The following is a 25218-nucleotide window of genomic DNA, read 5'->3' as shown; positions in this document are numbered from 1 at the left end:
CAGTAGATGAACCCGGGGCTCCGTGCCTGTCTCCGGATGTTATCTTGGATCACTTTGACGCGCTTAGTCTTGGGGAAGTCGACGAAGTCCTCTCAACTGTACGCCCTACAACTTGTGACCTTGACCCATGCCCCTCCTGGCTAATTAAATCCTGCCAGAGGGAGCTTAGATATCCTATACGGGATATCGTAAATAGATCCCTCTTGGAAGGGCAATTCCCAACATCTTTGAAAGAGGCCATGGTCCGCCCTCTCCTAAAAAAGAGTACAGCAGATCCGGCCGAATTGGCAAACTACCGACCGGTCTCGAACCTACCATTTTTAGGTAAGGTCATAGAGAGGGCAGTGGCGTTACAGTTGCAGAGTTTTTTGGATGACACTTCCGCCTTAGACCCTCACCAGTCCGGCTTTCGTCCAGGTTATGGGACGGAGACAGTGCTAGTCGCCTTGGTGGATGACCTCCAGCGGCATCTGGATCGAGGCGGCGTGGCGGTGCTGATATTGTTGGATCTGTCGGCCGCATTTGATACGGTCGATCATCAGCTACTGGCCCGCCGGCTCGCCGACGCGGGGATTGGGGGATTGGCCTTACAGTGGCTTTCCTCCTTCCTCGAAGGACGGGGACAAAGGGTGGCCATTGGGGGGGAGCGGTCCCGGAGGCACCCACTAATATGTGGGGTGCCACAAGGGGCAGTTCTTTCCCCGATGTTGTTTAACATCTATATGCGCCCCCTTGCCCAGATTGCCCGGAGGTTTGGGCTTGGATGCCATCAGTACGCCGATGACACCCAGCTCTATCTACTAATGGATGGCCGGCCTGGCTCCGTCCCAGAAAGCCTGGACCTAGCATTGCAAGCCGTGGCAGGTTGGCTCAGACTGAGCGGGCTGAAGTTGAATCCAACGAAGACAGAGGTCCTTTGCTTGGGTCGCGGTTCCCTGGGAAGGGAAATCCCCTTACCGGTCCTTGACGGTGTGCAGCTTAAAGCGGCACATAGGGTCAGGAGCCTGGGGGTTCTTCTGGAGCCTTCATTATCGATGGAGGCACAGATAGCGGCTGCTGCCAAGTCCGCGTTCTTTCATCTTCGACGGGCGAAGCAGTTGGCCCCCTTCCTGGAGCGCCGTGACCTAGCAATGGTGATCCATGCTATGGTCACCTCGAGACTGGACTACTGCAACGCCCTCTACATGGGGCTGCCCTTGTGTCGAACTCGGCGGCTGCAGCTGGTGCAGAACGCGGCGGCTAGGCTGTTGCTGGGGCTCCCAAGATGGGAGCACATACAGCCGGGGCTGCGCGGGCTGCACTGGCTGCCAGTGGTATACCGAGTTCGGTACAAAGTGCTGGTAATTACCTTTAAAGCCCTATATGGCCGAGGACCTACCTACCTGAGGGACCGTCTCTCCCCACACGAGCCCCAGAGGGCACTGAGGTCATCTGGGAAAAACCAGTTGAATATCCCTGGGCCAAGGGAGGCCAGACTGAAGGCCACCCGGGACCGGGCCTTCTCTATCGCCGCTCCAATGCTATGGAACCAACTCCCTGAGGAGGTGAGGGCCCTAAAATGTTTAGATCAATTTCGTAGGGCCTGTAAGACCCACCTTTTCAGGATGGCCTTCAACTAGTGACAGAATCAGTGACAAAGCTAGTTATGCTGCTGGAAATGTTCTATTCTTGGAAGTTCACTAAAATCTAGTGCTATAACGCCACATTGTTATGTTAATTTTAATAATTTATAACTGTTTTAATTATGTTTTTATGTTTTTATTATGTAAAACCGATGTAATGTATCATTATGTTGTGAGCCGCCCTGAGCCCGCTCCGGCGGGGAGGGCGGGATAGAAATAAAAAATTATTATTATTATTATATTATAAAGAACTGTAACAGGTTAGTGAGGCAAGATCTTCCCTTACAGAACCCATGCTGAGTTTTCCTCAATAACTTGTGCTCATCAATGTGCCTACTCATTCTGTCCTTGATAATGATTTCTACCAACTTTCCCAGTATTGAAGTCAGACTGACTGGCCTGTAATTTCCCAGATCTCCTCTAGAACCCTTTTTAAAGATGGGGGTGACATTTGCTACCTCCCAGTCCTCAGAAATGGAGGCAGATTTCAATTAAAGATTACAGATTTTTGTGAGGAGATCCACAAGTTCACCTTTGAGTTCTTTCAGAACTCTTGGATGTATGCCATCCGGACCTGGTGACTTATTCGTTTTTAATTTGTCTATCAGTTTTAGGATCTCCTCTCTTGTCACCTCAATCAACTCAGGTCTTTCAACACGCCTTCCAAAATTTGTGGTTCTGGAGTGGGCAAGCGCTTCTCATCTTCCATAGTGAAGATGGAGGCAAAAAATGCATCCAGCTTTTCAGCCATTTCCCTATCCTCCTTCAGTAATCCTTTTACTCCTTGGTCATCCATGGGCCCCACTGCCTCCCTGGCTGATTTCCTGCTTCTAATATATTTGAAGAAATTTTTATTGTTGGTCTTTGTTTTTTGCAATATGCTCCTCATAGTCCGTTTTTGCCTGCATGATCACAGTCTTGCATTTGATTTGCCACAGCCTGTGTTCCCTTTTATTAATCTCACTTTCCACCGCTTGATTTTTCCTATGTAAGTGCAGAACTTTACATTTATCTCTGTTCAGATTCATGTTGTTTTAGCTCAGTTTCACCCTGAATCTTGACCCTGTTTTCTACTGTATGTTCTACTCCTCCTGATTTTATGTCATCTGCAAATTTAAGGAGAATCTTTATTCCTTCATCTAAGTCATTTGTAAAGATGTTGAACAACACAGGTCCCAGGACAGAGCCCTGAAGCACTCCAAGAGGACGAGGAACCATTTATGAGCACTCTTGGGAGATCTGTCAACCAGTTACAGATCCACCTAACAGCAGTAGGACCCAAACCACATTTTACCCACACAAAGTATGTGGACTCTGTGCCCCAGCAGGACTCCTGCCCACTGAGCACATATCTGATTGAACTCTGGTGTCTCTGTGAGGGGGGGGGGGGTGCTGGAGACCGTGACCATGTAGCGCGCCCCCCCCCCCTTTCCACTGGGTGAGGAGGTATGACCATTCTGCTGGGCCTGGGCTGGGGCAGTGGAATTCTGTGCCTTGGGGAGGGGGCAGGCATAGTCCTCAGCTGCTGGGGGGGGGGGGAACAGCTCTTCCCGTTCCTACCCAGGAGAGACCTGCAGGCTGTGCTGGCCCAGGACTGCAGAGCCAGAGGCAAACTTTCCAGGCCAGTTGTGGTTTTCCAGAGGTGGGTAGGAGTTCAGGGTTCTGCTGTTATTCCCATCCCTACCCCTCCCCCCCACAGCATTTTCTTTCCACTGCATCTGGCTAGTGGTTTCCTCCCCTGCATTCATTCAGATTTTGCTGCCAGAAAAAGGGATGCCCGCTGCATTAATTGTCTGCATGTTTTAAGCTACATTCAGTGTTTTGTGGCTTTGGTAACTGGCACCTTCAGAGGTGTCAAACTCATTGTGACAAGGGCTGCCTCTGACAGAAACGCCACTTTGTTGGGCCAAGTCATGCAGGCCATAAAACGTAAATAAATATAAACTTTCTAAAGGTGCTTTCAGATGCCAAATAGCAATAGCAGGTTTGATAGGATTAGCTGTGATATGCAGAGGGGTAGCAGGGCCTGGAGATATCAGCCCTGGTAATGAGGCAGGAAACCAAGGTCTCAATTTGGTCCAGGAGGCTGCAAAGGACAAATGGACATGAGTCTGATATTAGAAACCACAACTTTAAAAACCAGTGGAGGAACATTTTAACCTTCCAGGACATTCAGCTGCTCATCTAAGAGCAGCAATTCTCTTACAAAGGAAGATTAGAGGCATTGCTGAATTACAGCAGATATTGAACCTCAAGACCATGCATCCTCCTGGCCTGAATTGAGGCCTAGGTTTCTTCTCTCATTACCAATGCCTGCTGTTGTCATTTGCATCTGAAATCACTCCACTCTCCAAGATATTAGAGCAGATGGACTCTCATTCTAGCTGTCTGAAGAAGTAAGCTGTCACAAATGACAAATTTTATTAGTCATTAAGGCGCTACTGGACTCCTGCTCCTTTCTAATTATAAAGATTGCAAGCTATGGTGTTGGGTTTTTTTTTTTTTTGTCTTTATCTGTGAGAACTGGAGAGGGGGGGATTGCTCTCCCAAGTAAAATGATGTGTTGATTTCAGACTGGGCAAAATCCACTCAGTTCTAGTGACGATAATGAAATAGTTAAAAAAGCAAAATTGGGGGTGGGGAGGAGTTAATGAGGTAAAAGTGGGAGAGAGGAAGGCATGTTGGACACTTAGATGTATTTTTATATACTTAACTATTTACTTCCAGCCATTAAACAATGGAAACCAGTCCAAGTGTTCACGAAACAATTTCCTTTTAATTCCTCTTATCTCAGAGGCACCTCTTTCCTGCTCCTTTTCTAACCCCCGAGGGCGATCAGCTTTCAAAGCAAACAGCAGAGCAAGGTGATCTCAATGTAAATTGTGCTTATCCGAAAAATCTCCCCTCCCTCCCTCCTTCCCTCCCTCTGAAGCAGTGTGCATGCAGCCGAAAGCTTATTCCAGGAATAAAGCCTTAAGACCAACAAAGGTGTCACAGGACTCCAACCTAATTCTCTCTCTCTCTCCCTCCCTCCCCCTTCCCTTCTCCCTGAATGAGGAGACCTCACTCAGCCAACAGAGGAAAGGAAGGCTTGGCTTTGCTTCTCTCCCCATGTTAGTGAGGGGGGCGGGCCAAAGACACAGGCAACAGCAGCCCTGGGTGGGGAAGGAAGCAGGAGAGGGCCAGCTGCTCCTGGGATGGAGAGGAACCCTGAAGGGGCCGGTTCCACCTGTGGGAAGAAGTGTTCCCTCTAAGACAGGGGTGGGGAACCTCCGTCCCGAGGTCCATATACGGCCCTTGAGGTCACTTGGTGTGGACCTTGGGGATTGCTGGACTGAACCGAGCCATGTGGCAGCCTCCCTGGGGCCTGGCTGACCAGCGAGGATCATGGGGCCCAGCCACACCGTGCAGCAGCCTCCCCAGGACCAGGCAGGGGTCACAGCGCCCAGATGTACTGTGCAGCAGCCTCCCTGGAGCCTGGCTGGCCGGCCAGAATTGCTGCAGGGCCTGGAAAAGTTACTGTCACAGTTCAGTTTTCACTTGATTATCCCAGAGGGTGTGGCCTAAGATGCTAATGAGGGTGTGACCTAATATGCTAATATTAGGGGATGTGCTCTAATATGCTACTGAGTTCCTGCTGGGCTTTTTCTACAAAAAAGCCCTGGACTTATGCATTTGCCTAGGGCGGCAGGCCGTGTGTGTGTGTGCATGCGCACGCGCCAGATTAAGCTCTCCCCCACATGACTTCAAATAGAAAAACAATTATTTGCATTCTCTCGGCAGAGCACTGTTTTTTAAGTTGATAATTTTTTATGGCCCACGAATGATGTTATAAATATCCATATGGCCCTTGGCAGAAAAAAGGTTCCTCCCCCCTGAAGAAGAAGAATTGCAGGTTTATACCCCGCCCGTCTCTCTGAATCAGAGACTCAGAGCAGCTGACAAACTCCTTTGTCTTCTTCTGTTCTTGGGGAGGAAGCTGAGCTAGTTCAGGACCCAGCAGGTTTTAAAGGTGACTCAGTGGAAGAAGAAGAAGAAGAAGAAAACCATTTATTGGAGAGACTCTGGATGAAAGTTGACTACCTCAAGCGAAGAAGATTTTTATAAAAGGCTTATAAAAGGTCAAACAGTGCAACCGGTAAAAGGCGGACTTTGCCGCCCTGTGGACTGTCCCTTTTCCCCAAGAAGTAGGGACACCAGAGGGGCATGTCACCTGAGTAAGCCCACCCCGTCCTTTTGAGTGAAACCAGAGCTGGGAAGGGACAGCACACACACACAAACCCCCACTCCTCCCTCTCCCCCCACTGTCACAGCCCTTCCTCCTGCTGCCGCCTCTTTTCAAAGAGAGCGCAATAGGCCTCGCGGATGCAGTGGGCCTCCCCTGCCTCTTCCGCCTCCCAGCTGCTGTCCACAGGGCTCTCCGAGGTGGCTGAGGGCAGATCGGCATAGTCCATTCCCTCCTCCCAGCCCTCCTGCATGGCCTCGTTCCGGGTCTCGCAGATGTTGTGCAGGATGCAGCAGGCCACAATCACCAGCGGGACGTTCTTCTCTGCCACATCCAGGCGCTTGAGGAGGCACCGCCAGCGCCCTTTCAGCCGTTCAAAGGCGTAGGTCACGGCCATGCGGCACTTGTGCAAGATGGCGTTGAAGCGCTCTCGGGGCTCGCTGCTGGCCTCGGGGTAGGGTGTCATGAGCCACGGTCGCAGGGGACACGCGGGCCCTCCCAGCAGGACTGGGCTCATGACCACGCCTTCAATCTCTGTGGTGCTCTGGGGACCGAAAGTGCCTTTCTCCATCCGCTCAAAGAGGGGGGAGCCCCAGGGCAGCCCGGAGTCCTGCATCCCGCCAGACCAGCCTGCGTACACGTCCATGAACCGGCCAGCGCTGTCCACCAGGGCCTGCAGAACCATGGAGACCAGCCCCTTCCCATTGATGTAGGCAGAGGCTCCGTGGGGGGAACACAGGATGGGAATGTGGGTCTCATCCACCACCCCCAGGCAGTTGGGGAAGCCGACCCTGTCAAAGCCTTCCATGACAGCCTGCGTGTCTCCCAGCCGCACAACGTGCTTCAGCAGCACGTCGTGGATTGCCTCACACACCTCCATCACAATGACAGATGCAGTGGACACCCCGACGCCAAACTGGTTGGCCACAGATCTGTAGCTGTCTGAGGTGGCGAGCTTCCAGAGCGTGAGGGCCACACGCTTGTCCACGGGGATGGCTGCGCGCATGTTGGTGTCCTCCCGCTGCAGCACAGGCCGCAGCTTCTCGACCAGCTCCAGCACCGCGTCCCGGGACATGCGGAAGTAACGGACCCACTCATGGTTGTCAAACTGGCCGGCGAGCAGGTTGTCCCACCAGTCTGTTTTCTGGGTCTTGCTCCACACTGTCCGGTCATTTGGACGATAACTGGCCCCCAGCAAGACCCGCGCCATCGCTGCCCGCTGCCTTCTGCGGCGCAAGCGGAGGTCACGCATGCGCTTGGCAGAGGAGCTCGGGGCTTTCCCTGGATGCCACCCTGCGAGGCAGAAAACAATCCAAGGGTTAGTTGCTGCCACTGCTTTGGATTTCAGCACCACTTTGCTGCGCGGCTCTGGGCCTCGTACCTGGATTTCGTTTTGCCCTTTTTCAATCCCCTTTTGAATCCAACCACCTTTTTCATTTTTTCCCTCTCACTACCCATTACAAATACATTGTTTTGGCTTCGCTTAGTTAGTACAATTTGCTTCAGTAAAAATACTCTTTGAATATCTGCAGCAAAGTTCATGATTCCCAGGATTTAAGACTGAACAAGAAGAGAGATCATTTCCTGGGATTTTGGACAGTGGGAAATTATGGTTTTGAGCAGCACATGAAGGTACAACAATGAATCAACTGGAGTACTGGCATAAGACATACAGAGGAACTGAAATAAACACTAAGCTACTTTGAACTTTCTTAACTTTGCTCCCAGGGGCTGTTATTCCATTCTGGGGGTCTGTCATTCCAGTTCCAGAGTAGCCTATCTGGACTCAAGAGACCTTAGCAGAAAATCCATTCCACATTTTCTTTGCAACTTTTCTTGAGCTCAGTGTTTTCCAATGGAGCGCATGCAAGTCGATTGGCATTCCTGGTTCCCATTATCTCTAATGGGCCTTCAAACCTCTCCCGCTGTTTCCAATGGGTAATCCAGTCATTCCTTTTAGTACACCCCCCAAAGAACCCCCGAATCCTATAGCAATACATTTGCTGTCATTTTGAAAGGGCTACTCAACTGGGGTTTCCCCTCCCAAATTCTTCTCTCAGCATTATTTTTATTTATTTTATTCAGCTTTCAGCCCACTCTTCCTGCAGAGCAGACTCAGGGTGCGTTACATCATTAAAACAATCAGCAGGGAAAACCCAATTTAAAATATATAAAATCTAAAATTACAGAGTAACAATAGGTACTAAAATGGCAAATTCTGCCTCACATTACCTAGCTGGTTGCCTGTTTGAAACTGCCCCATACCATCTTAGGTGACAGCAAAAAGAGCATGAACATGTACAGAGTGCACATTCCTGCATCCAGGGCAAAAGGAGATTTTAAAAGGCCTCTGATCTTCAAGCCCTCCCCCTAAATCTCACTCCCCCCCCCAAAAAAAATATAAATTGGACTCAAGCAAGTACGTTGGACCCAATGGAGGCCTCACAGTCTGACTGCTGCTACACTGAAAGGAGGTGGAGCCAGCCAGGTGTAAGGACTATACTTTCTTTTCCAACAGACACCAAACATATTCAAGGACTGATATAAAAACCTTAGCTATTAATCCTAGAGAGTGCAAAGACACAACCAAAAGCTTTGCAGATCACAATTACCTTTTGCAATGTCAAGAGTCCATGAGCCCTCTAGGCTGGCCACCTTCCCTAGACCTCAGGTCAGAGGTCAGTCTCCCCTGATGGACCAGCGGCAAGAGCCCTTCTCTTCCTGTTGCAAGGAATGTTATCCAGTCTCTTTCCCTGCCCCTTGACCCAGGTCCGCCAAGGCACCTTTTCCTGTCTCCCTAAAGGCTCTCTGGCATTTGACAGCACCACACGCTGGCCTCCCTGCTTGGAGAAGGGGGGCGTTTAACCATCCCACTGTCTGTCCTGCTAGCTCAACTGGCATTTGTAAGAAGGTGAGCCTGGAAGCTCACGACATGCTGACTTCCATCTTTCCAGCCCAGAGGTGGGGGGGGGGGGGGAATGCACATGGCGGGGATGGGCGGGGGGAGTTTTCCTGCATGCCAACATCTCAGGAGAATAATGCATTTCTTCATAGGAACCATTACCTCATTCATGTCTCCAAAGATCATTCTCTCTCGTTCTTGAAAATATAAAATGGATTGGAAAACATTTTCCTAAGCTCAAAGGAGTTTATGGCACTGGTTGCCCGGGGGAGACTCAGACCCCCCAGCAAAGCCCGAGGGCCTCCCCCCCCAGCTGACTCCGCTGCTTCCACCTGCCAGCTGCTCTTGCTCTTCATGCTGTGCTGCCTTCTTAACGGGTCAGTCTAGATGTTCTTTGGAGATTCCCGAGTGGTGCTTTTTCAGAGGGACCCCAGCAGAAGAGACCCTGTCTGCTAGCGCCTCTCTCCCTGTTCCAGCAGGAATTCCCACGTATTCCTGCCTCCTGCCTTTTCCTATCTGGGTCTGTTTTTGCAAAAGGAGGGGTGGGTGGCAGAGGGATACATCAGCAGAGCCAGAACCTCTGAAGGGCCCTTAAACAAACCTTTCCCCCGAACACAGCAAAAAATGGCAAGCAGCCCTGTGATGCGCTAGGAAAAGAAGCCAGTGCAGGTCTTTTGGGGCAGCGGGTAGAGGTGTGCATTAGAGACTGTGAGAAGGTGAGGCCAACGTGCAGGAGCACAGGAAGAACCTGCTCTTCCCCCCCCTCCCCCCCGCAGCTTGAGCACTGCTGAGGCCTCTTTGGCCCAGGCCCTGAGCGCAGCTCCCCCCCGGCCCTGGCAGGGGCAAGAGGAGGTGGCCCACTTACCCTGCACGCTCCCCTGGGCTGCGGTGCTGGCCGGGCGCTCGGGAGCGCCAGAAGTCATCTCCTGCCAGAGGCTGCTGGCGGCAGAGAGCCCGTTGATGGGGGGAGCCAGTGCCACCTCTTGCTGCTGCAGGCGGCTGGGCACGCAGGAGGCATCTTGGTCTTGCAGCCGTAGGGGGAAGTCAGAGAGTCCCGCGGCACAGGGAAGCGAGGCGTCACCGTGCCTCAGCAGCTGGTAGCTGGGCACCCCCCTCACGTGGCCCCTGGCATCTTCTTTGGGCAGCCGCACCTTGTAGTCAGGAAGGCTTGCCACCTGGTCGGGCATCGGGAGCTGGTAGCCGGGGAGCCCCAGTGCGTGGACATAGCGGTCCCGGTCCGAGAGAGGGAGGCGGTGCAAGTCTGAGCCGCCGGGGGACAGCAGGAGCACGAGGGGCTGCTCTCTGGGCAGCTCCTCCCTCCGGCTCCGGCCCCTCCGGCCCTTCTGCCTGGCGCGGTTGGCACACACCTTGGGGATCACCAGCCCCCGGCTGATCATCAGGAAGCGGTCGAGGAGGGGGAAGAAAGGCATGGTCTGGCGCGCCCGGTTGGAGTGCAGGTGGCCGTCCTTGAGCTCCTTGAAGCCCCTCCGCAAGTCTTTGGCCCGCTGCCGGCACTGCTCCAGGTTGCGGTGGAAGCCCAGCTTCCCCATCCTCTCCGACAGCCGCTTGTACTGCACCTCGTTGCGGTAGTTGTCAAAGAGCGCTGTCTGGACGCAGTTGTCCCCCCAGAGCTCCACGAAGGCTTTGGTCTCTGAGATGGTCCAGTGAGCTGCCCGCTGGCGGACCTGATCCAGTGCTTGCTGGTGGCTGCAGGAAGGGAAGGAGGGAGGGATGAAGGAAGGTGGCTGATAGAGGCCCATCTGGGAAGGGGAAACACCCCCGATTTTTCTGAAGACCCCCCCAGTTGGTAAAAAGGAAACAAAGCCCCACTCCTCTTTCCACGGCCCCCGTCTGTGGATTTAAATTTCTGCAGATGGGAACACAGTGAGGATTAGACCAATTGCCTTTCTTCAGGCACCTGAGCCTCTGGGCTCTGCTCTGGCCTCAAGGCCCCGCTGGGGGACCTCTGGGCGGCCTCTGGGCTTCGGCTACTGTGTGATGCAGAGTGCTGGCCTGATCCAAAAGGGCTTCTCTTATGTCTGGGGTAATGATGCTCTGTCTTCTTGGTGCTGGGGAGGGGGGGCTTCAGTCATTCTGGCCCTGCTAGTGAACCTCTTGATGGCCCCTGGGTTTTGGCCCAGAATGTTGGACTGGATGGGCCACTGGCCTGATCCAACATGGCTTCTCTTTTGTCCTTATAGGAATGTTCCCAAAGGACTGGTCTGAGAGACACCTGTGGTCATTGGGCCGGGGGTCAACTGCTTGGGAGGTGTGCCTGAGAGCCAGAACGAAGGGTCAGGCAGGACACTGGTCTCACCTCTGGAGGGCGGCAGCAGGGAAAGGCCTTTCCCCTTCAGCCTCAGACCCTTCCGCTCCAGCAGCCACGGCCCCTCCCTTGCTTCCAAGAGCCCTGGGCAGCCTCCCTGGCCATGGGCTCTAGGGTTGAACGGCTTTTTCATGTGCTGCCCAAACCAGTGTTGCTGTCTTTGGATCAGCTGGAATGACCCAAAAGGGCAGGCCCCTCCTCTGGGAGCCAGGAAATAGCCAGACTCCTTTCCCAGAACGTAATGGCAGCCCTGAAAAAGAAGTCCCAAGCACAGCCAGTCTCAGGAGCTGGCAAGCAGGACACAGGCTCTCCCCAGTCACTTCTCTCAAAGCGCTCCTATTCAGAGGCAAATGGAGGTTCTGTCTCAGCACCTTGACTGTCACAGGCCTACCACCCCTCCTCCCGGTTGCCTACCCTGGGTGTGCAAGCTTCACAACCATGGAAGCCCATGGCTTCACTAAAGGGGGGGGAAACGAACCCTCCCCCAAACTCGCTCCCCTCCATATTCAGAACCTCCTTAAAGACTCCGTGGAGCAGGGCTCGTTGGGCGGGTGTGGAGGGGAGGGGAGGGGAGGTGTTTGTGAGTTTCTTGCATCGTGCAGGGGGTTGGACTAGATGACCCTGGAGGTCCCTTCCAACTCTACACCTGCACGATTCCCTGTGGACTCCTGCAGCCCAGCCCGACTCCACTCCCGTGCAGTCCCCTCCGCACCTGTAGTACATGCTGTCTGGCTGCCCAAAGGGCAGGGAGCCGTGGAGCACGTCCCCCTTCTGGTCCAGGGCGAGGGGGATGTGGCAGCTGCAGCTGAAGCACTTGAAGAGCTCCCCCAGGGCCAGCTGCGCACGGATCCGCCCGGCCTCCTGCTCCTCGTAGACGAAGCTGCCCTTGCAGGCGACGCAGGTGAAGAGGCACTGCTCCTGGCGGGGAGCCTTCCGGTGGGCGGCCAGGCTCCCGGGACTGCCCAGCGACTTCCCGCCCTCGGGGCAGGGCAGGGCTCGCTCGCCAAAGTGGGAGATGAGCACGTCCCTCTCGGGGAAGCTCCGGCCACACTCCCGGCAGTCGTGGGGGGGCTCCTCTTCCACCTTAATGCAGAGATTGGGGCCTGCGGGGGGAGGAGCCAGAGAAGAGGCAAATCAGGAGGCCCCGGGGGAGCCTGCAGCCAGAAAGAGCCTCCTCCCTCTCCACTTCCAGGCGCTCCAGAGGAAGCCTCAGCTGAACCCCAGAGATGACCTGCTGGCCCCTGCCCCACCTCAAGCCCTCTGGGCCCCACAGGCTCCAGGATCTGACCCCCTCCCACTGTCCTCTCTGCCCCAGTTGGAAGACTCCCTTCATGTGTCAGCAGCAGCCCCCCCCCCCAGCTGTCTCTGCTGAGCTCTTCTTCCCAAAGAGTTCTGGTGTCCCCCCTTCCTAGCACCCCCCCCATGTGGGCTTCAGCCTGGTGATCCAGAGCCGCAGCCACACTGGAATTGGGGGGGGGGGCAGCTAGCAGGGAGGGGGCTGCCTTCCCTACTCTGCATGCCTGAGTGGCAGCTCTGCCCCCCCCAGAAGAGGAGCCTGGGGACTCTGGGGCCCGCCTCGCCACAAACCCCAAGGGTCACTCACCGGGGCTGGGGGCAGTGGGGGTTTCCAGCCCCGCTTCTTCTGAGTCACTCTTCCTGCCCGCTTGCTCTCCTTCCGGCTGGGAGGCGTCCCTGGCAGCTGGTCTGACCCAAGAAGAGGGGCCGTCTGTCCCAGCTCCTGCAGGAGGGAGGGAAGCCCCACTCAGCACCAGCCCTTGTGCTCCAGGCTGGGGGAGAAGCGAGCCCTGGCGAAGGGGGAAGGATGGCCGGGGGGGGGAGGGGAGTGTTCTTGGGTGCTGGCCTTCTGGGGGCGCCAAACTGGGCACCCTCCATGTGACTCGGTGATGTTATCCGTGGGGGGGGGGTGCGCCAGAAGGGGGCCAGACAGTTCAGGGTTGACCCTGCTCAGCCCAGAGGGGCTCCCTGGGTTGAGCTGAAAGCCGCCCTCCCTGCCACCAACTCAATGCCTACCAGCCTCCATCCTGAGAGAGATCTTTATGATGCCTAAGACACTTTCAAGTTGTTCTGACTGTAATGGCTTAAGCACTCCCCCACCCTGGAAAGCTGCAGTTCAGAGCCAGGCCTGAGCACCCTTTGCTAGACACGCGGAACTGCTTACAAGCACCAGCGCCCCCATGCCAGACAACCAGTTAAGTCAAACAGATGTGCGCTTGTCTGAAGCAAATACACGCCATTGTTTGATATGGATGCTACAACTGAGCTAAACCCTAAAAGCGCAACCGCTCTGGTCCACCAGCCCTTTGGTCCTCCAGCACTCTGTTGCCAGCTTTCCACAGCTGGAGGGGCAGCAAGAGACGAAGCAGGGGAGAGAACTGAGAGGGCCTCTTCCAACCAGATGAGGCAGCTGATTTCCCCGCCCAGGGGGATTTCTCAACCGTGTGTGTCCACTTTCCACACCTCACTGCCCTCTGGCCACTGCCTCCCCTGTCTGCCTCTCTCTTTGGAGGCCCCATCAGCTTCTGTGTTCTGGCAGGGAGGTCTGGGGTGGGGGTGGGTGGGCTGCATGCGTGTGTGCAAATGCTGCCCCCACCCCCAGGACAGGCAAAGCTGGACCAGACGAGGCACAAGAAACTGGTACAATCAGCTCTCTTTCACCCACTCTCTCTTTGCAAGAGCTCTGGGAAGATCGTATTTCTCAACATCATAATTTTGTGCAAGAGCATCTCTGCTCTTTCTCCAGGCCGGGCGTTCTGCGTTGCCACCTGGGGAGGGGAGGGGGTGGCCACAGACGAGCCTTTTGCTTTGCCGGACTTTCTGATAGGCTCCTCTGTCCTGCCATCCCCCAGTCGCTGTGATTTGCTTACTCATACGTTGCATTCATCACATCAAGGAAGGCAGGATGGGAGTGAAAAAGGGGGGGGTGTTCCTGGCTCTGCAGAGCAGCTAGCCCAGAGGCAGGGGTTCCCTGCACCCCCCCCTCCTCCGGCACAGAGGGGAAGCCTTGGGGGCCGCATTCCAGCAGACAGAGCACCCACCCCATGCCTCTCAACGCAATGAGGGACCACCCAGCATCACTCACCCGGGTTGGGGTCCCGGGGAGCGGCTTCCCTCTCCCCCCCGAGCGGGTTCTCAGAGGGGGGGGCCTCCCCACATGCGATCCGGCACAGGGCCTCGGGCTGGCTGTCAGGTGCAGACACTGGTCAGAGGAAAGAACACAGAAGACTGACCTGAGGGTGGGAGAGAAGGCAAGGCCCTGCGAGGGGGCGGGGGGGTGTCCACCCAAGGGAAGAGCAGGAGGAGAACTCAAGCCTCGGCCCTCCTGCTCAGCCAGGAACCACTCTGCCCTGGCCCAAACACCTCCCTTAGTGGCCCTGCGGGTGCCCAAGCCAGGTGCTCCCCCAGCACCACGGGCCACAGCGCCTCTGCAGTTCCGCCCCGCCCTCTCGGAGAGCCCCCCTGCCCTGGACGATGCAGCCCTCGGCCCCTTACCGAGAGAGGCCACCAGGGTGTGGTTCTCCTTCATCACCTCCCAGTACAGGGCCTTCTGCCATGCCGTCAGCTCTGCCCACTCCTCTGGGGAGAAATAGACTGCCACGTCCTCAAAGGTCACCTGAAAAACAAGGCATCTCGCATTCAGCACTGGCCTTTCTGGGAATTACCATGAAACAGGATCTAACATGGGGGGCAAATACTTTAGCTCTAGAGAAAAAGGCGACAGCAACGAGAAAAAGGACTATACTACTTAAGACTCTTAAGATCACTACAACTGTCAGGGAGTCTGCTGGTCGCCTTTTATCGTAGTTCCATTGAGAGCATTTTATCTTATTGCCTCTGCGCGTGGTTTGGGAGCTGCACGGAAGCAGAGAGAAGGGTGCTCCAAAGAGTGACGAGAAGAGCACAAAAGATTTGTGGATGTTCTCTCCCCTCATTGGTGGATCTGTATAATATGGGATGTAAAAGGAAGATACAAATGATCCTAAGGGACCCTTCACATCTGGGCCATTTGCTATTTGAGATCTTACCGTCAGGTAGACGATATAGAGTGTTGAAGGCTAGGACAAATAGATTTAAGGACAGTTTCTATCCAAGTGCTGTGGTTAGCTAAATGCAGGGTTATGAAGGATTATCTGTTTTAGATATATTTAAATGGTTTAAATGGTTTTATGAATGTTTATCTGTTTTAGATGTATTTAAATGGTTTTAATGGTTTAAATGGTTTTAGATGTATTTAAATGGTATGAATATGGATATGTGTGTTTGATGTGTTGGTATGTTTTGTGGAAGAGCACCTCATTTCGTTGCTCTCTTTTTGTTGAGAACAATGACAATAAATTTATCTATCTGCTTCTGCAGGCATCTCTAACAGCAGCAGAAGTCCCTGCAAGAGTCCTCATTGGCCTCCAGAGGGGTGAGATGTGGGCAGACTGAGAGAGAGACTATATAACCCCGGCAGGGAAGAAAGGGGAGGGGAACTGCTGTGCTTCCTCCCCACCCACTGATGGCAGCAGCCCACCCGCTCAGCTTACCATGGGAAGTTTTACTGCCCCCCTTGGAAGCCAGGCAGGCAGCCTTCAGAGACATTTCGGAGCACACCAAGTTGCTCTGATCGGCTCTCAGGCTTCCTTCTGGCTGCCGTAAACTGCCCTTGGGGTTCGTGTGTGTTTTGGGGAGGGGAGGCCAGGCCCAGAAACAGCCAGCACACCCATCAGCACTGGGGGGCTTCTCCAATGCAGAGATTTGCAGCAGCAGAAGCTTGGGGAGGGGGCTACGTCCACCTGCCAGTGCCCAACCAGCAAAGAGGCCAGCGGCTGGCAAAAGGGAAGAGGTGCACTCTGTAACGTCCCTGTGCCAGGCGAGGGCACCAGCTGAAGACAGAACCCCTGCCGAGCTGGCAGCATCGCCAGGCAGCCCCCCCAGTGAGGGCAGGAGCTCTGGTCCCGGCAAGGCCTGCAGAGGCTCCCCCTCCCAGAAAGGGGATTTCGCAGCCCTTTGAGCTGAGCCAGTGAAGGGGGCAGACCTGCAGAGAAGAGGGGCTCCATCACTCCAGGAAACAGAAAGCGAAGACACCTGGAAGGGCTTTCCTGGCCACGCCCCTGAGCTGACTTGTGCCTCTGTTTGTGCAGCCAGTCAGAGCCAGGAGGGGTCCTGTGAAGCGGCACTTGCAGTGGCACACAGGAGCACAGCCAGCCGCAGCAGCTTCTTTCCTGCTTATGCCCTCCCCTTCTCCAAAGCTTGCTTCAGCATCCCGCCTCCCCCCCACCTCCAGTTCCATCTGCTCACCTGAGCGATCCGCGAGGGGCTGCCGGGGGCCCTCTCCTGCTCCAGGTGCTCCAAGACCCTCTGGTGCCAACACTGCCAGGTGCACAGGCCGTGCCAGGCTCCGGGGGGCACCAAAGAGTCCTGCAGGGGAACAGCTGGCAAGCTGGTGCCTTCACAGCCTGGGGATGAGGAGCAGAGATTTTGCACTGGGGGGAGGAGGCTTTGGCACTGCAGAGATGCCCCCAGGAACCTCCAGCCCACCCCAGGAAGAGCAGGTCCCCCAACCTGCCCGGGTGCAATGCAGCAGAAGACCTGGCAGAGCTCCCCACCCCCTCGCTGTTGCTTCTTCGGGCTCTCTGCTCCAGACAGGCAGCCAGACAAAGGCAGGTCTTCTTACCTGCTAAGCTCAGTGGCCTGGGTGAAAACCCACAGTCTGTGCTCTCTCTCTCTCACACACACACAAGACACAAGGGAAGAGGCCTGGTCCCTGCCTTCAGGGCAGAAAGAAGCCAGAGAGAGCAAAAAGTGGGCTGCAAAGCAAGCCCAAAAGCAGGATGGAGTGGGGCTGAGGGGCCACGCAGAAGAGCGCCCCACGGAGGACATGCAGACCAGGACTGGCAGCAGAGCCTCCTCGCTGGATAGAGGCCCAGCAGAAAGCAGGAGGGCAGACAGCAGAGCTGGGCTGCACGTCAAGGAGATCGCAGGATGATCAGGAAGCGGGAGGGAGTTCCCACCACGTGGGAGCGGTCCATTCTGGGATCACAGGGTTTCCCACGTGTGACCCGGTTGAGATCCTGCCAGCAGCCCTGTGAGCCAGCCCAGTATCATGGCCCACGGCGTTCTCACGAGCTCTGGAGGGAGCTCCTGGAATGCAGGCCCTTCTCCGGGCTCCAGGCATCAAGAGAAAGCGCAATCCAGGAAGAGAAGCGGCAAGAGCCTCTCTCTCTCTCTCTCTCTCTCTCTCTCTCTCTCGTAGCCAACAGTGAACTTGAACAGCGCCCCCCCCCGCCTCCAGCGAGGAACACACACTTCCTCCCCACCAGCCCAGCACCCTCCGACCTCCTCTATGGCTGCCGGCTGCCACTCATTCCAGAAGGGTCCCACAGAGGGTTGACCTCTAACCAGATTCTTGACCTCCCCCGCCCAACCCCAGGCCTCTGGTCAGATTCCAAAGTCCTTGGCCCGCATCTCTCTAGACCTAGGCCACTGGCAACGCTCACCTGCCGCTTCCCAGATGCCCACGCCGGCCTCCATTCTGCAGTCCGGCTCCTGAGCAGTTGTGGGGGACACCCAGGCTGGAAGAAAGAACCCAGGACACCTTGACGCTCGCCGCCTGGGCCAGGTTTTCTTCTTTGGAAGACACCCGCCAGCTTCCCTCCTCCAGCACACGTGGCCCCCTGAGCCCCGCTACACCTTCCCCCTGCATGCAGGAGCCTCGAGGGGTGCTGTGGCGGCTCAGAGGTGCTCCTTCCCCCCTCAAGTGCTTCCCTGTAAGAGTCCTCCTCTGCCCTGCTCCAGCGCTGGGGCTGCAGCCACTCAGCAAGGCACGGAGGCCCCAGCAGACTCAGAGAAGGCACAGAAATGCAAAGCAAGGCCTGGCCCATTCTGAGCAGCCTCAACTGCTGCCATGTGTTCTGCACAAGCTGCCTCTTCCCCTGGCCAGGTGGGGCTTGCCCAAAGGTGCCCAAGCCCTGTAGGGTCCAGAAAGCAGGCAGGCAGGCCGCCATCAGCCTCCCAGCCTGCCTTGGAGGGCTTCTGCAGGGTCCCCAGCTATGCCTTGGAGGAGGCAAGAGGCCCAGGCACTGCTGGGGGCTTTCAGGGCAGCCTCACACAGAACCAGCTTTCTGGAAGGCTTTAAAGAAGATGGGGGGAATGGATGTTTTGTACACCAGACAGTTAACAAACGAGAGGCATGGAGCAGAGGTCTCTCAAAGGCTGCTGGCGAAAGGGAAGCCGCCACTCTCTGAAGCCCAGGGCCAGGGGGCAGCCGTGGGGGAAGGCCCGGACCTCCAGGCCCAAGGGGAGATGCTAGTCCTCCTGGGCCCCGGTCTCTCTAGCCTTCTGAGAGCAACTTCCATGACTGCCCCAGGAGCCTGCTCAGCCCCCAGCCGCCTCCTGGCCTGGCTCCAAACACCTCCAGCACCTGGGAAAGGTGCCCCGTCCTGCCCCTCCCCATTAGGCCCAGGGACTGCTCTCGGCACTCTGCCTCCCCCCGTCAGTCAGTTGCAGCCCTACAAGCTCTTCTGTGCACCTGGCACGGGCGGCTCCTTCCTCCTGGCAAACAAGGCCAACCCGCCCGCCTGCCCGGAGGGCCTGGGGCACTGCAGAGACATGCCTTCCCTCCCACTTGGCTCCAGAAGGTGTTACTTTGCCTCCAGCACCGACTCACCTCTAGGACAGAAAGGGCAGCATGGGATGGGAGGGCTGCAGAAGTGCTGGCGCTTGGGGGCTGAGGAGGACAAGATAGAGACACCCCACGCCCCAAACCAGGACAGATTTCTAGAAAGAAATCTGCTTTCAAAACTGTGATGTTGGAAGGGGGGGGGGATGCAACATGCTCTCCTCCTCAGTCCAGTCTTCCCAGTTACAGAATGGGCATGGCCCCTCCCTCAAGGAGAGCCCTGGAAGCAAGAGGGAGGTGGCTGGAGGAGGGGCAGCAGCAGCAAGGGTGGGGAGAGAACTTGCTCCTGGGATCCTCCCCCCCCCACCTTCAGGCAGGCAGACAGGAGCCTCCTGGGCACTTGTTAGCAGCCCTCAAAGTGACCCCTTCCAAGGCCTCAGGTCTAAGACGCAAAACATTGTCCTCTTCTCTCCCCACCCCACCCCCCAGGCCAAGAATTCCCCACCCCTGCCCCAGCAGCAAAGAGGGCATCTTTTCTGTGCAGCAAGACCACTGCAGCCCCTCCCCCATGTCCCGGCATGACCGGGCAGCAGGTGGACTGTGGTCTCCACTCCCCCTTCGTCATCTCCCCCAGTTGCCAGTCTGTAGGCCACCAACTCCCCGAGGATAATGTCAGAATGAAACCTGAGTCCAGCCCGGAATCCTGAAGACCCACAAAGTTGCATTCTGGGTATAACAAGCTTTGGTGTGCATGTGCACACTTCAAAGAAACTTGTGTCCAGAATTAAACTTTGTGGGTCATTCGGATGCCCTGGACTCACACCTTCCTCTGCAGTTTAGCAAAGCTAAGTGCCATCTGGGTTCACAAAAAAGAGACACACACACACTGGGCGGGGGATACACTTGTGGGAAGCAGTGTGCGTGAACAAGATCTTGGGGTAAGGGTGGGCCATAAGTTAAATATGAGCAGCCAGTGTGATGCAGCAGCAAAAAAGGCTACTGTGATCTTGGGATGTATCAACAGAGGCATATCAGTCAAACTGCAAGATGTCCTAGTTCTGCCATACACTGCATTGGTCAGGCCGCACTGGTCAGTCTTGAGTGCAGTTCTGGAGGCCTCACTTCAAGAAGGTGGACAGAATGGAGTGGGTGCAGAGGAGAGAGTCCAGGATGACCAAGAAGCCCCAGGAGGAAAGGCAGAGGGACTTGGGAATGTTTAGTCTGGAGAACGGGAGTGTCAAGCATTGTTTAACCTCTCTTTTATTGTATGAAAACAACCAATATATTATAGACCTGTTACTAACTCTAAATTAAACCTGGGCACATCAAAGTAGAAATGTAGAGGCAGAGCTTTCGCGCCTCGCTTTCACTAGCAAATGCAGGAATTTGCTCTTTGAAGATAACGCCTCCAGGGACAGTTTCCCAGGCTAGTCCTGGGCCCGGGAAGAATAACCACAGGGGAGATAAGGAAGTTACTGTGTGAACTTTCAGTGAATAGAGGCTTGTTTAGAATGTGTAGCAATGTTTAGAGAACCTTTGATGTGCCATATTTAAGCATGCATTCTACCGTTACTTTGTATCAGTTGCAATACCCCTTTCAGTAGAGCCACATGGATTATCAATAAACCATACTTTGTTTCAATTCAAGGACTGGTTCTGTTGAAAATTGCATGCTTGACAAGGAGGGGGTTTTTTTTGTGGGGGGGGGGGGACAGGATTGGTCTCTTGAAGGATTTGAAAGGCTGCCACAAAACGTTGTGAAAGCAACGTCACCCCAGAGTCGGAAAGGCCTGGTGCTTGCACAGGGGAGGGCAGGGAGCTGTCCTGTGGGCAGCAAAGGAAAGGACTCGCAAGAAGGGGTTTAAATTAAGGTGGGAAGGTAGCAGCTGGATATTAGGAAAAACTTTTTGAGAGTCACGAGTTGTTCAGCAGTGGAATCGGTTCCCTGGGGAGGTGGGGAGCACCCCCTCCCCGGCACTCTTGAAGCAGCGGCTGGACCAACCCTAGTCAGGGATACTCTAGGCCAGGGGTCCCCAACTCCCGGGCTGTGGACCAGTACCGGTCCGGGGCCTCTTAGCAACCAGGCCATGAGTTGTATCATTATTGCACTATATATTACAATGTAGTAATAGAAATGAAGTGCACAGCTGTATCATCCCAAAACCACCCCCCTCCCTTCTGGCCTGTGGAAAAACTGTCTTCCACAAAACCGGTCCCTGGTGCCAAAAAGGTTGGGGGCCACTGTGATCCCACACTGAGCAGGGGGTTGGACTAGATGGCCTGTGTGGCCCCTTCCAGTTCAATTCTTCTAGACCCACATGGCTGCCCACCAGAATGGATCCTGATGACAGTGCTGTGGAGGATGCGTGGAGTGCCCCGTGTCTGGGGAAGGGAGTGCATAACTCCTCACAATAGGGAATGGGCACCCCATTTCAGACAGGGGGAGCACTGGCCACACGGCAGAATCCTGCCAACCCCCCCATCTGTTCTCTCCTCCCTGAGGGGAGGGGGCTCCAGTCATGGCATGGGGGGCAGTGGGTCACCTGAGCGCTTCGGGCAAGAATCTCAGTGGAGAAAGAAGCAGCTCAGAGCCACCATTCACTGTGACTCACTCACGCACCAGATGGCAGGAAGGCGAGGAGCCTGGAGACAGGAACACACAGCAGCTGGCTGCTGGCCAGCGACCCCCCCCTTGGAGCACAGCCCCCCAGACCGTTCCTTTGCTGCCCCAACCAAGCGCCCCCTGCGAGGCCCTCCTCTCTGCTGAGCAGCCAGTCCTGCAGGAGGGCCAGGGGTGGCAAGATGGCCTCTGGCTGCTGCCCCTCCCCCTCACACCCACGCATGGCCTGGCCCGGCCCAGGGGTCCAGAGGGCCTTTTAGCTGTCCCTTTCCACAGAAGCCCCCTCCCCAAGAAAGCAGCTGCTTCACCTGCCACCTTCTCTCTCTCTCTCTCTCACACAGCTGGGAATCAACTCAGGGCAGGAGGCAGCCCTGCACCCAGTCCCCCCTGCCATGGGACAGGCTCCTTGGCAGGTGCAATCTGAATCGGGGAGGGGGGAGGGAGCAGGTCTGCCCTGCTGCCCCTCCAGAACCCCTGTGGCTCGAGCCAAACAAAGGACACAAGAGAACTGCCCCCTTAAATTGGAGGCAACCAGTAAGAAGTTCCCAGGCAGGCAGGGTTGCCAACAAGTCTGGAGAAAGATGCCCTCTTCCTTCCATAGAGGCTCATGAGCAGGCGAACCACATCCCATCAAGCCTCCATTAAAGGGACACTTTTCCCTCCAGGCAGTTGGCAACCCTATTGAGAGCAGCACTTATAGGGCTGCCAGATGAGCCACGGCTGAATTCAAGCCCCAAAACAAGGCATTGTTCTGACTTTCAGACCACACAGAGGTTGGGGGCCCTTATTGAAGAGGAGAGGGTGGGCAGAGGTCCAAGGAGCCAGAAGGCCCCACCCCGCTTCATCCAGGAGCCCGTTTCTCTTTCCCCCTGCACCCTCCGGGTCGCCGCTTGCCTCACCTGTTTCCAGCCCCTCTCTCCACCCCAGCAGCCCACTCCTGCTTACCTGTCTGGCTGCCTCCTCCTCCTCCTCCGCGTTCCCACAGCCAGGGCGAGGTCGCACATGACACACTCCACTCCACGGAGGTGTGAAACTGCAGGTGAGTCACCCAGATCTTTGCCTCCCAGCCCGTCAGGCCAGCCTCCCAAAACAGGAGCCACGTGGGAGAGGGAGGCGTGTGGCTGACTCATCCCACCAAAACAACGGGATGTGTGGATTCAGCTGCCGTTTCTCTTGGCTTTGTCCCTGGGTGTTTTGCCCTGACTAAGCCCCCCCCCCACCCCTGAAAGGAAAGGGAAGGTCCCCTGTGCAAGCACCAGTCCTTTCCGACTCTGCGGTGAAGTTGCTTTCACAGTGTTTTCACGGCAGACTTTTTACGGGGTGGTTTGCCACTGCCTTCCCCAGTCCTCTACGCTTTCCCCCCAGCAAGGTGGGGACTCCTTTGACCGACCTCGGAAGGATGGAAGGCTGAGTCTACCTTGGGCCGGCTACCTGAACCCAATTTCTGCCGGGATCGAACTCAGGTTGTGAGCAGAGAGTTCAGAACACATTGGGCCAGGTGCTGATGCCCTGGTGCTCACAGACCTAAGCAAAGATTCAACATTCCACTTTTCAGGGAAACGGCACAGAGAGAGTCAGTGGGCAATTCTCTGGAATCAGGGGTGTGTGGGGGGGGCGGGAAGGGTGCACCACGGCCAGCTTTCAGCCACTCCCTGACCTGCAGGCAGCCTCCCAAGAAAGGAGCAGTCATTACCCCTTGGGGTGGGAGGCACTTCTGCCTTCCTCAGTTTCTCACCTCCTCCCAGACAGTGCAAGCCAGGAGTCTGCAAGGAAGATTGAAGGGCCAGCCAGGAGGGGGGGGCATTGGTTGTGGAGGGAATGGGCTGATGGCAGCAGTGCCCCTGGAGGGCAAGAGAGCAGGGCCAGACTCCACAAGAGTGATGAACAGAAGGGAAGCCATGTTGGATCAGGCCAGTGGCCCCTCCAGTCCAACACTCTGTGTCACATAAGAACAGAAGAGAAGCCCTGTTGGATCAGGCCAGTGGCCCCTCCAGTCCAACACTCTGTGTCACATAAGAACAGAAGAGAAGCCCTGTTGGATCAGGCCAGTGGCCCATCCAGTCCAACACTCTGTTTCACATAAGAACATAAGAGAAGCCAGGTTGGATCAGGCCAATGGCCCCTCCAGTCCAACACTCTGTATCACTTAAGAACAGACGAGAAGCCCTGTTGGATAAGGCCAATGGCCCCTCCAGTCCAACACTCTGTTTCACATAAGAACATAAGAGAAGCCCTGTTGGATCAGGCCAATGGCCCATCCAGACCAACACTCTGTGTCACTTAAGCACAGACGAGAAGCCCTGTTGGATCAGGCCAATGGCCCATCCAGTCCAACACTGTGTCACTGGCCCATCCAGTCCAACACTCTGTGTCACATAAGAACAGAAGAGAAGCCCTGTTGGATCAGGCCAGTGGGCCATCCAGTCCAACACTTTGTGTCACATAAGAGAAGCCCTGTTGGATCAGGCCAATCCCCATCCAGTCCAACACTGTGTCACACAGGGGCCAGAAAACCCAGGTGCTATCAGGAGGCCCATTAGTGGGGCGAGGACACAAGAAGCCCTCCCACTGTGCCCCCCAGGCACCCAGAATACAGAGCACCCCTGCCCTAGACAGAGTCCCATCAATACCCTCTGCTCCAGATGTCCATCAGTGGCTTTGAGGCACAGGGTATTGCTGGAGCTCTCTGTCTGGGGCAGGGGTGCTCTGTATTCTAGGTGCCTGGGGGTCTTCCAGGGTTAGGCAGCCTTGGGCTGGGCTCCTGCCACAGAGACACGCTGGGCAGGGCAGGGCCAGAACCAACTGAGCCTGACCCTTAGCTGGGGGCTCATTCCCTTTGGGGTGATGGCCCCAGAGAAACACCCTCCCTCTCCCCCCCCTCCCCTGGAGCCCCCACAGGCCAGCTCGCTTTGCAGACCCCTCAAGACTTCCGAGAGCGCAGCAGCCAAGTCGCTGGCAGTGGTCTGCAGAGCAGCTGGCCCGAAAGCACCACTGAAGCCCCAGGAGAGAGCAGGCTTCCTCCTCTGCCTGACAGCAAGGCTCATTCTGTGAACTGGGCAGGGCTTCGTTCTTACAGCCCCAAGAAAGAGCCAATTGCTTCCTGGGGGTCAGGCAGCCGTTTTTCTTCAGGCCGGGGACCCTGGAGAGTTTTGCCCTCTTCTGGGCATGGAGCGGGGGGTCACTGGGGGTGGGGTGGCCTCGATGACCCCGGAGGTCCCTTCCAGCTCGCTGTGCTCCATCCCGCCCCTCCCCTCTAGCTCAGAGGCCGGGGCTGCAGGAGGGGTTGGAGGAGGGGGGCGCCCCGGGGCAAGAGGGCAGGGAAGGGCAAGGGGTTCCTCACCCAGGGGGGCTGGAGGCCCGCAAGTCCCCAGGGCCCCGTCGTCCGGCGGCTGCAGCCCCTCGGCCATGCCGGAGCGATGGAGGATCCGCGGCCCCCGTGGCAGGCAGGCAGGCAGGCCGAGCAGTCAAGCCCTCGTCGGGGGGCGGCGGCGGCAACTCCGGGCTTCACCCGCCAGGGCCCCGACTGGCACAGACCGCCCCCCCCCCGGCAGGTTGGCAGCTGGACGAGCAGGACGCGATGCCCCCCCCCCCCGCCGAAGGACAAGTGCGGCCCGCCTCCCCCTCCCGAGGTGACCCCCCGCCCGCCCTTTGTTCTCCGCCCGCTCCCGGGCTGGGCAGCCCCGCCACCCCCGAGGGAGAGAGGACGCCCCGCACCCCCGACGCCCTCTGCTCCACCCTCCCTGCCTGCCCTCCTGCCGCGGGGCTGGGCCGCCGCCTCCTCGTCCTCCCGGAGCGCGAGGGGGGGGCGGCGCCGGAGTCACGCTCCGCGGGCCCTTTAAGAGCCGGAGCAGGCCGGGAGTTGTAGGAAGGAGGCGGAGGCGTGGCTTAGGGGAGGAGAGGCG

At 56.3% G+C, this 25218-nt stretch overlaps 1 protein-coding gene across 1 annotated transcript; it reads left to right on the top strand.

The window, feature by feature from the left end:
• The first annotated feature begins 22318 nt into the window (after positions 1–22318).
• LOC132578280 (proline-rich protein HaeIII subfamily 1-like) lies at positions 22319–25181 on the top strand. The gene is made up of 2 exons (XM_060248217.1): positions 22319–22355; positions 24574–25181. The coding sequence occupies exons 1-2, from the start codon at positions 22319–22321 to the stop codon at positions 25179–25181; spliced, it is 645 nt and encodes a 214-aa protein (XP_060104200.1).
• Positions 25182–25218: the final 37 nt, after the last annotated feature.

This window comes from Heteronotia binoei, chromosome 10 (assembly GCF_032191835.1).
Source record: "Heteronotia binoei isolate CCM8104 ecotype False Entrance Well chromosome 10, APGP_CSIRO_Hbin_v1, whole genome shotgun sequence".
NCBI lineage: Eukaryota > Metazoa > Chordata > Lepidosauria > Squamata > Gekkonidae > Heteronotia > Heteronotia binoei.
Note: the sequence above shows the minus strand (reverse complement) of the source record. Positions and strands in the feature narration are given on the sequence as shown.

Coding starts and splice junctions, on each gene's coding strand:
- LOC132578280 (XM_060248217.1), top strand. CDS start 22,319: ATGACACACTCCACTCCACGGAGGTGTGAAACTGCAG. Junction 22,356..24,573: donor ACGGAGGTGTGAAACTGCAG/GTGAGTCACCCA, acceptor CCTCCCCTCTAG/CTCAGAGGCCGGGGCTGCAG.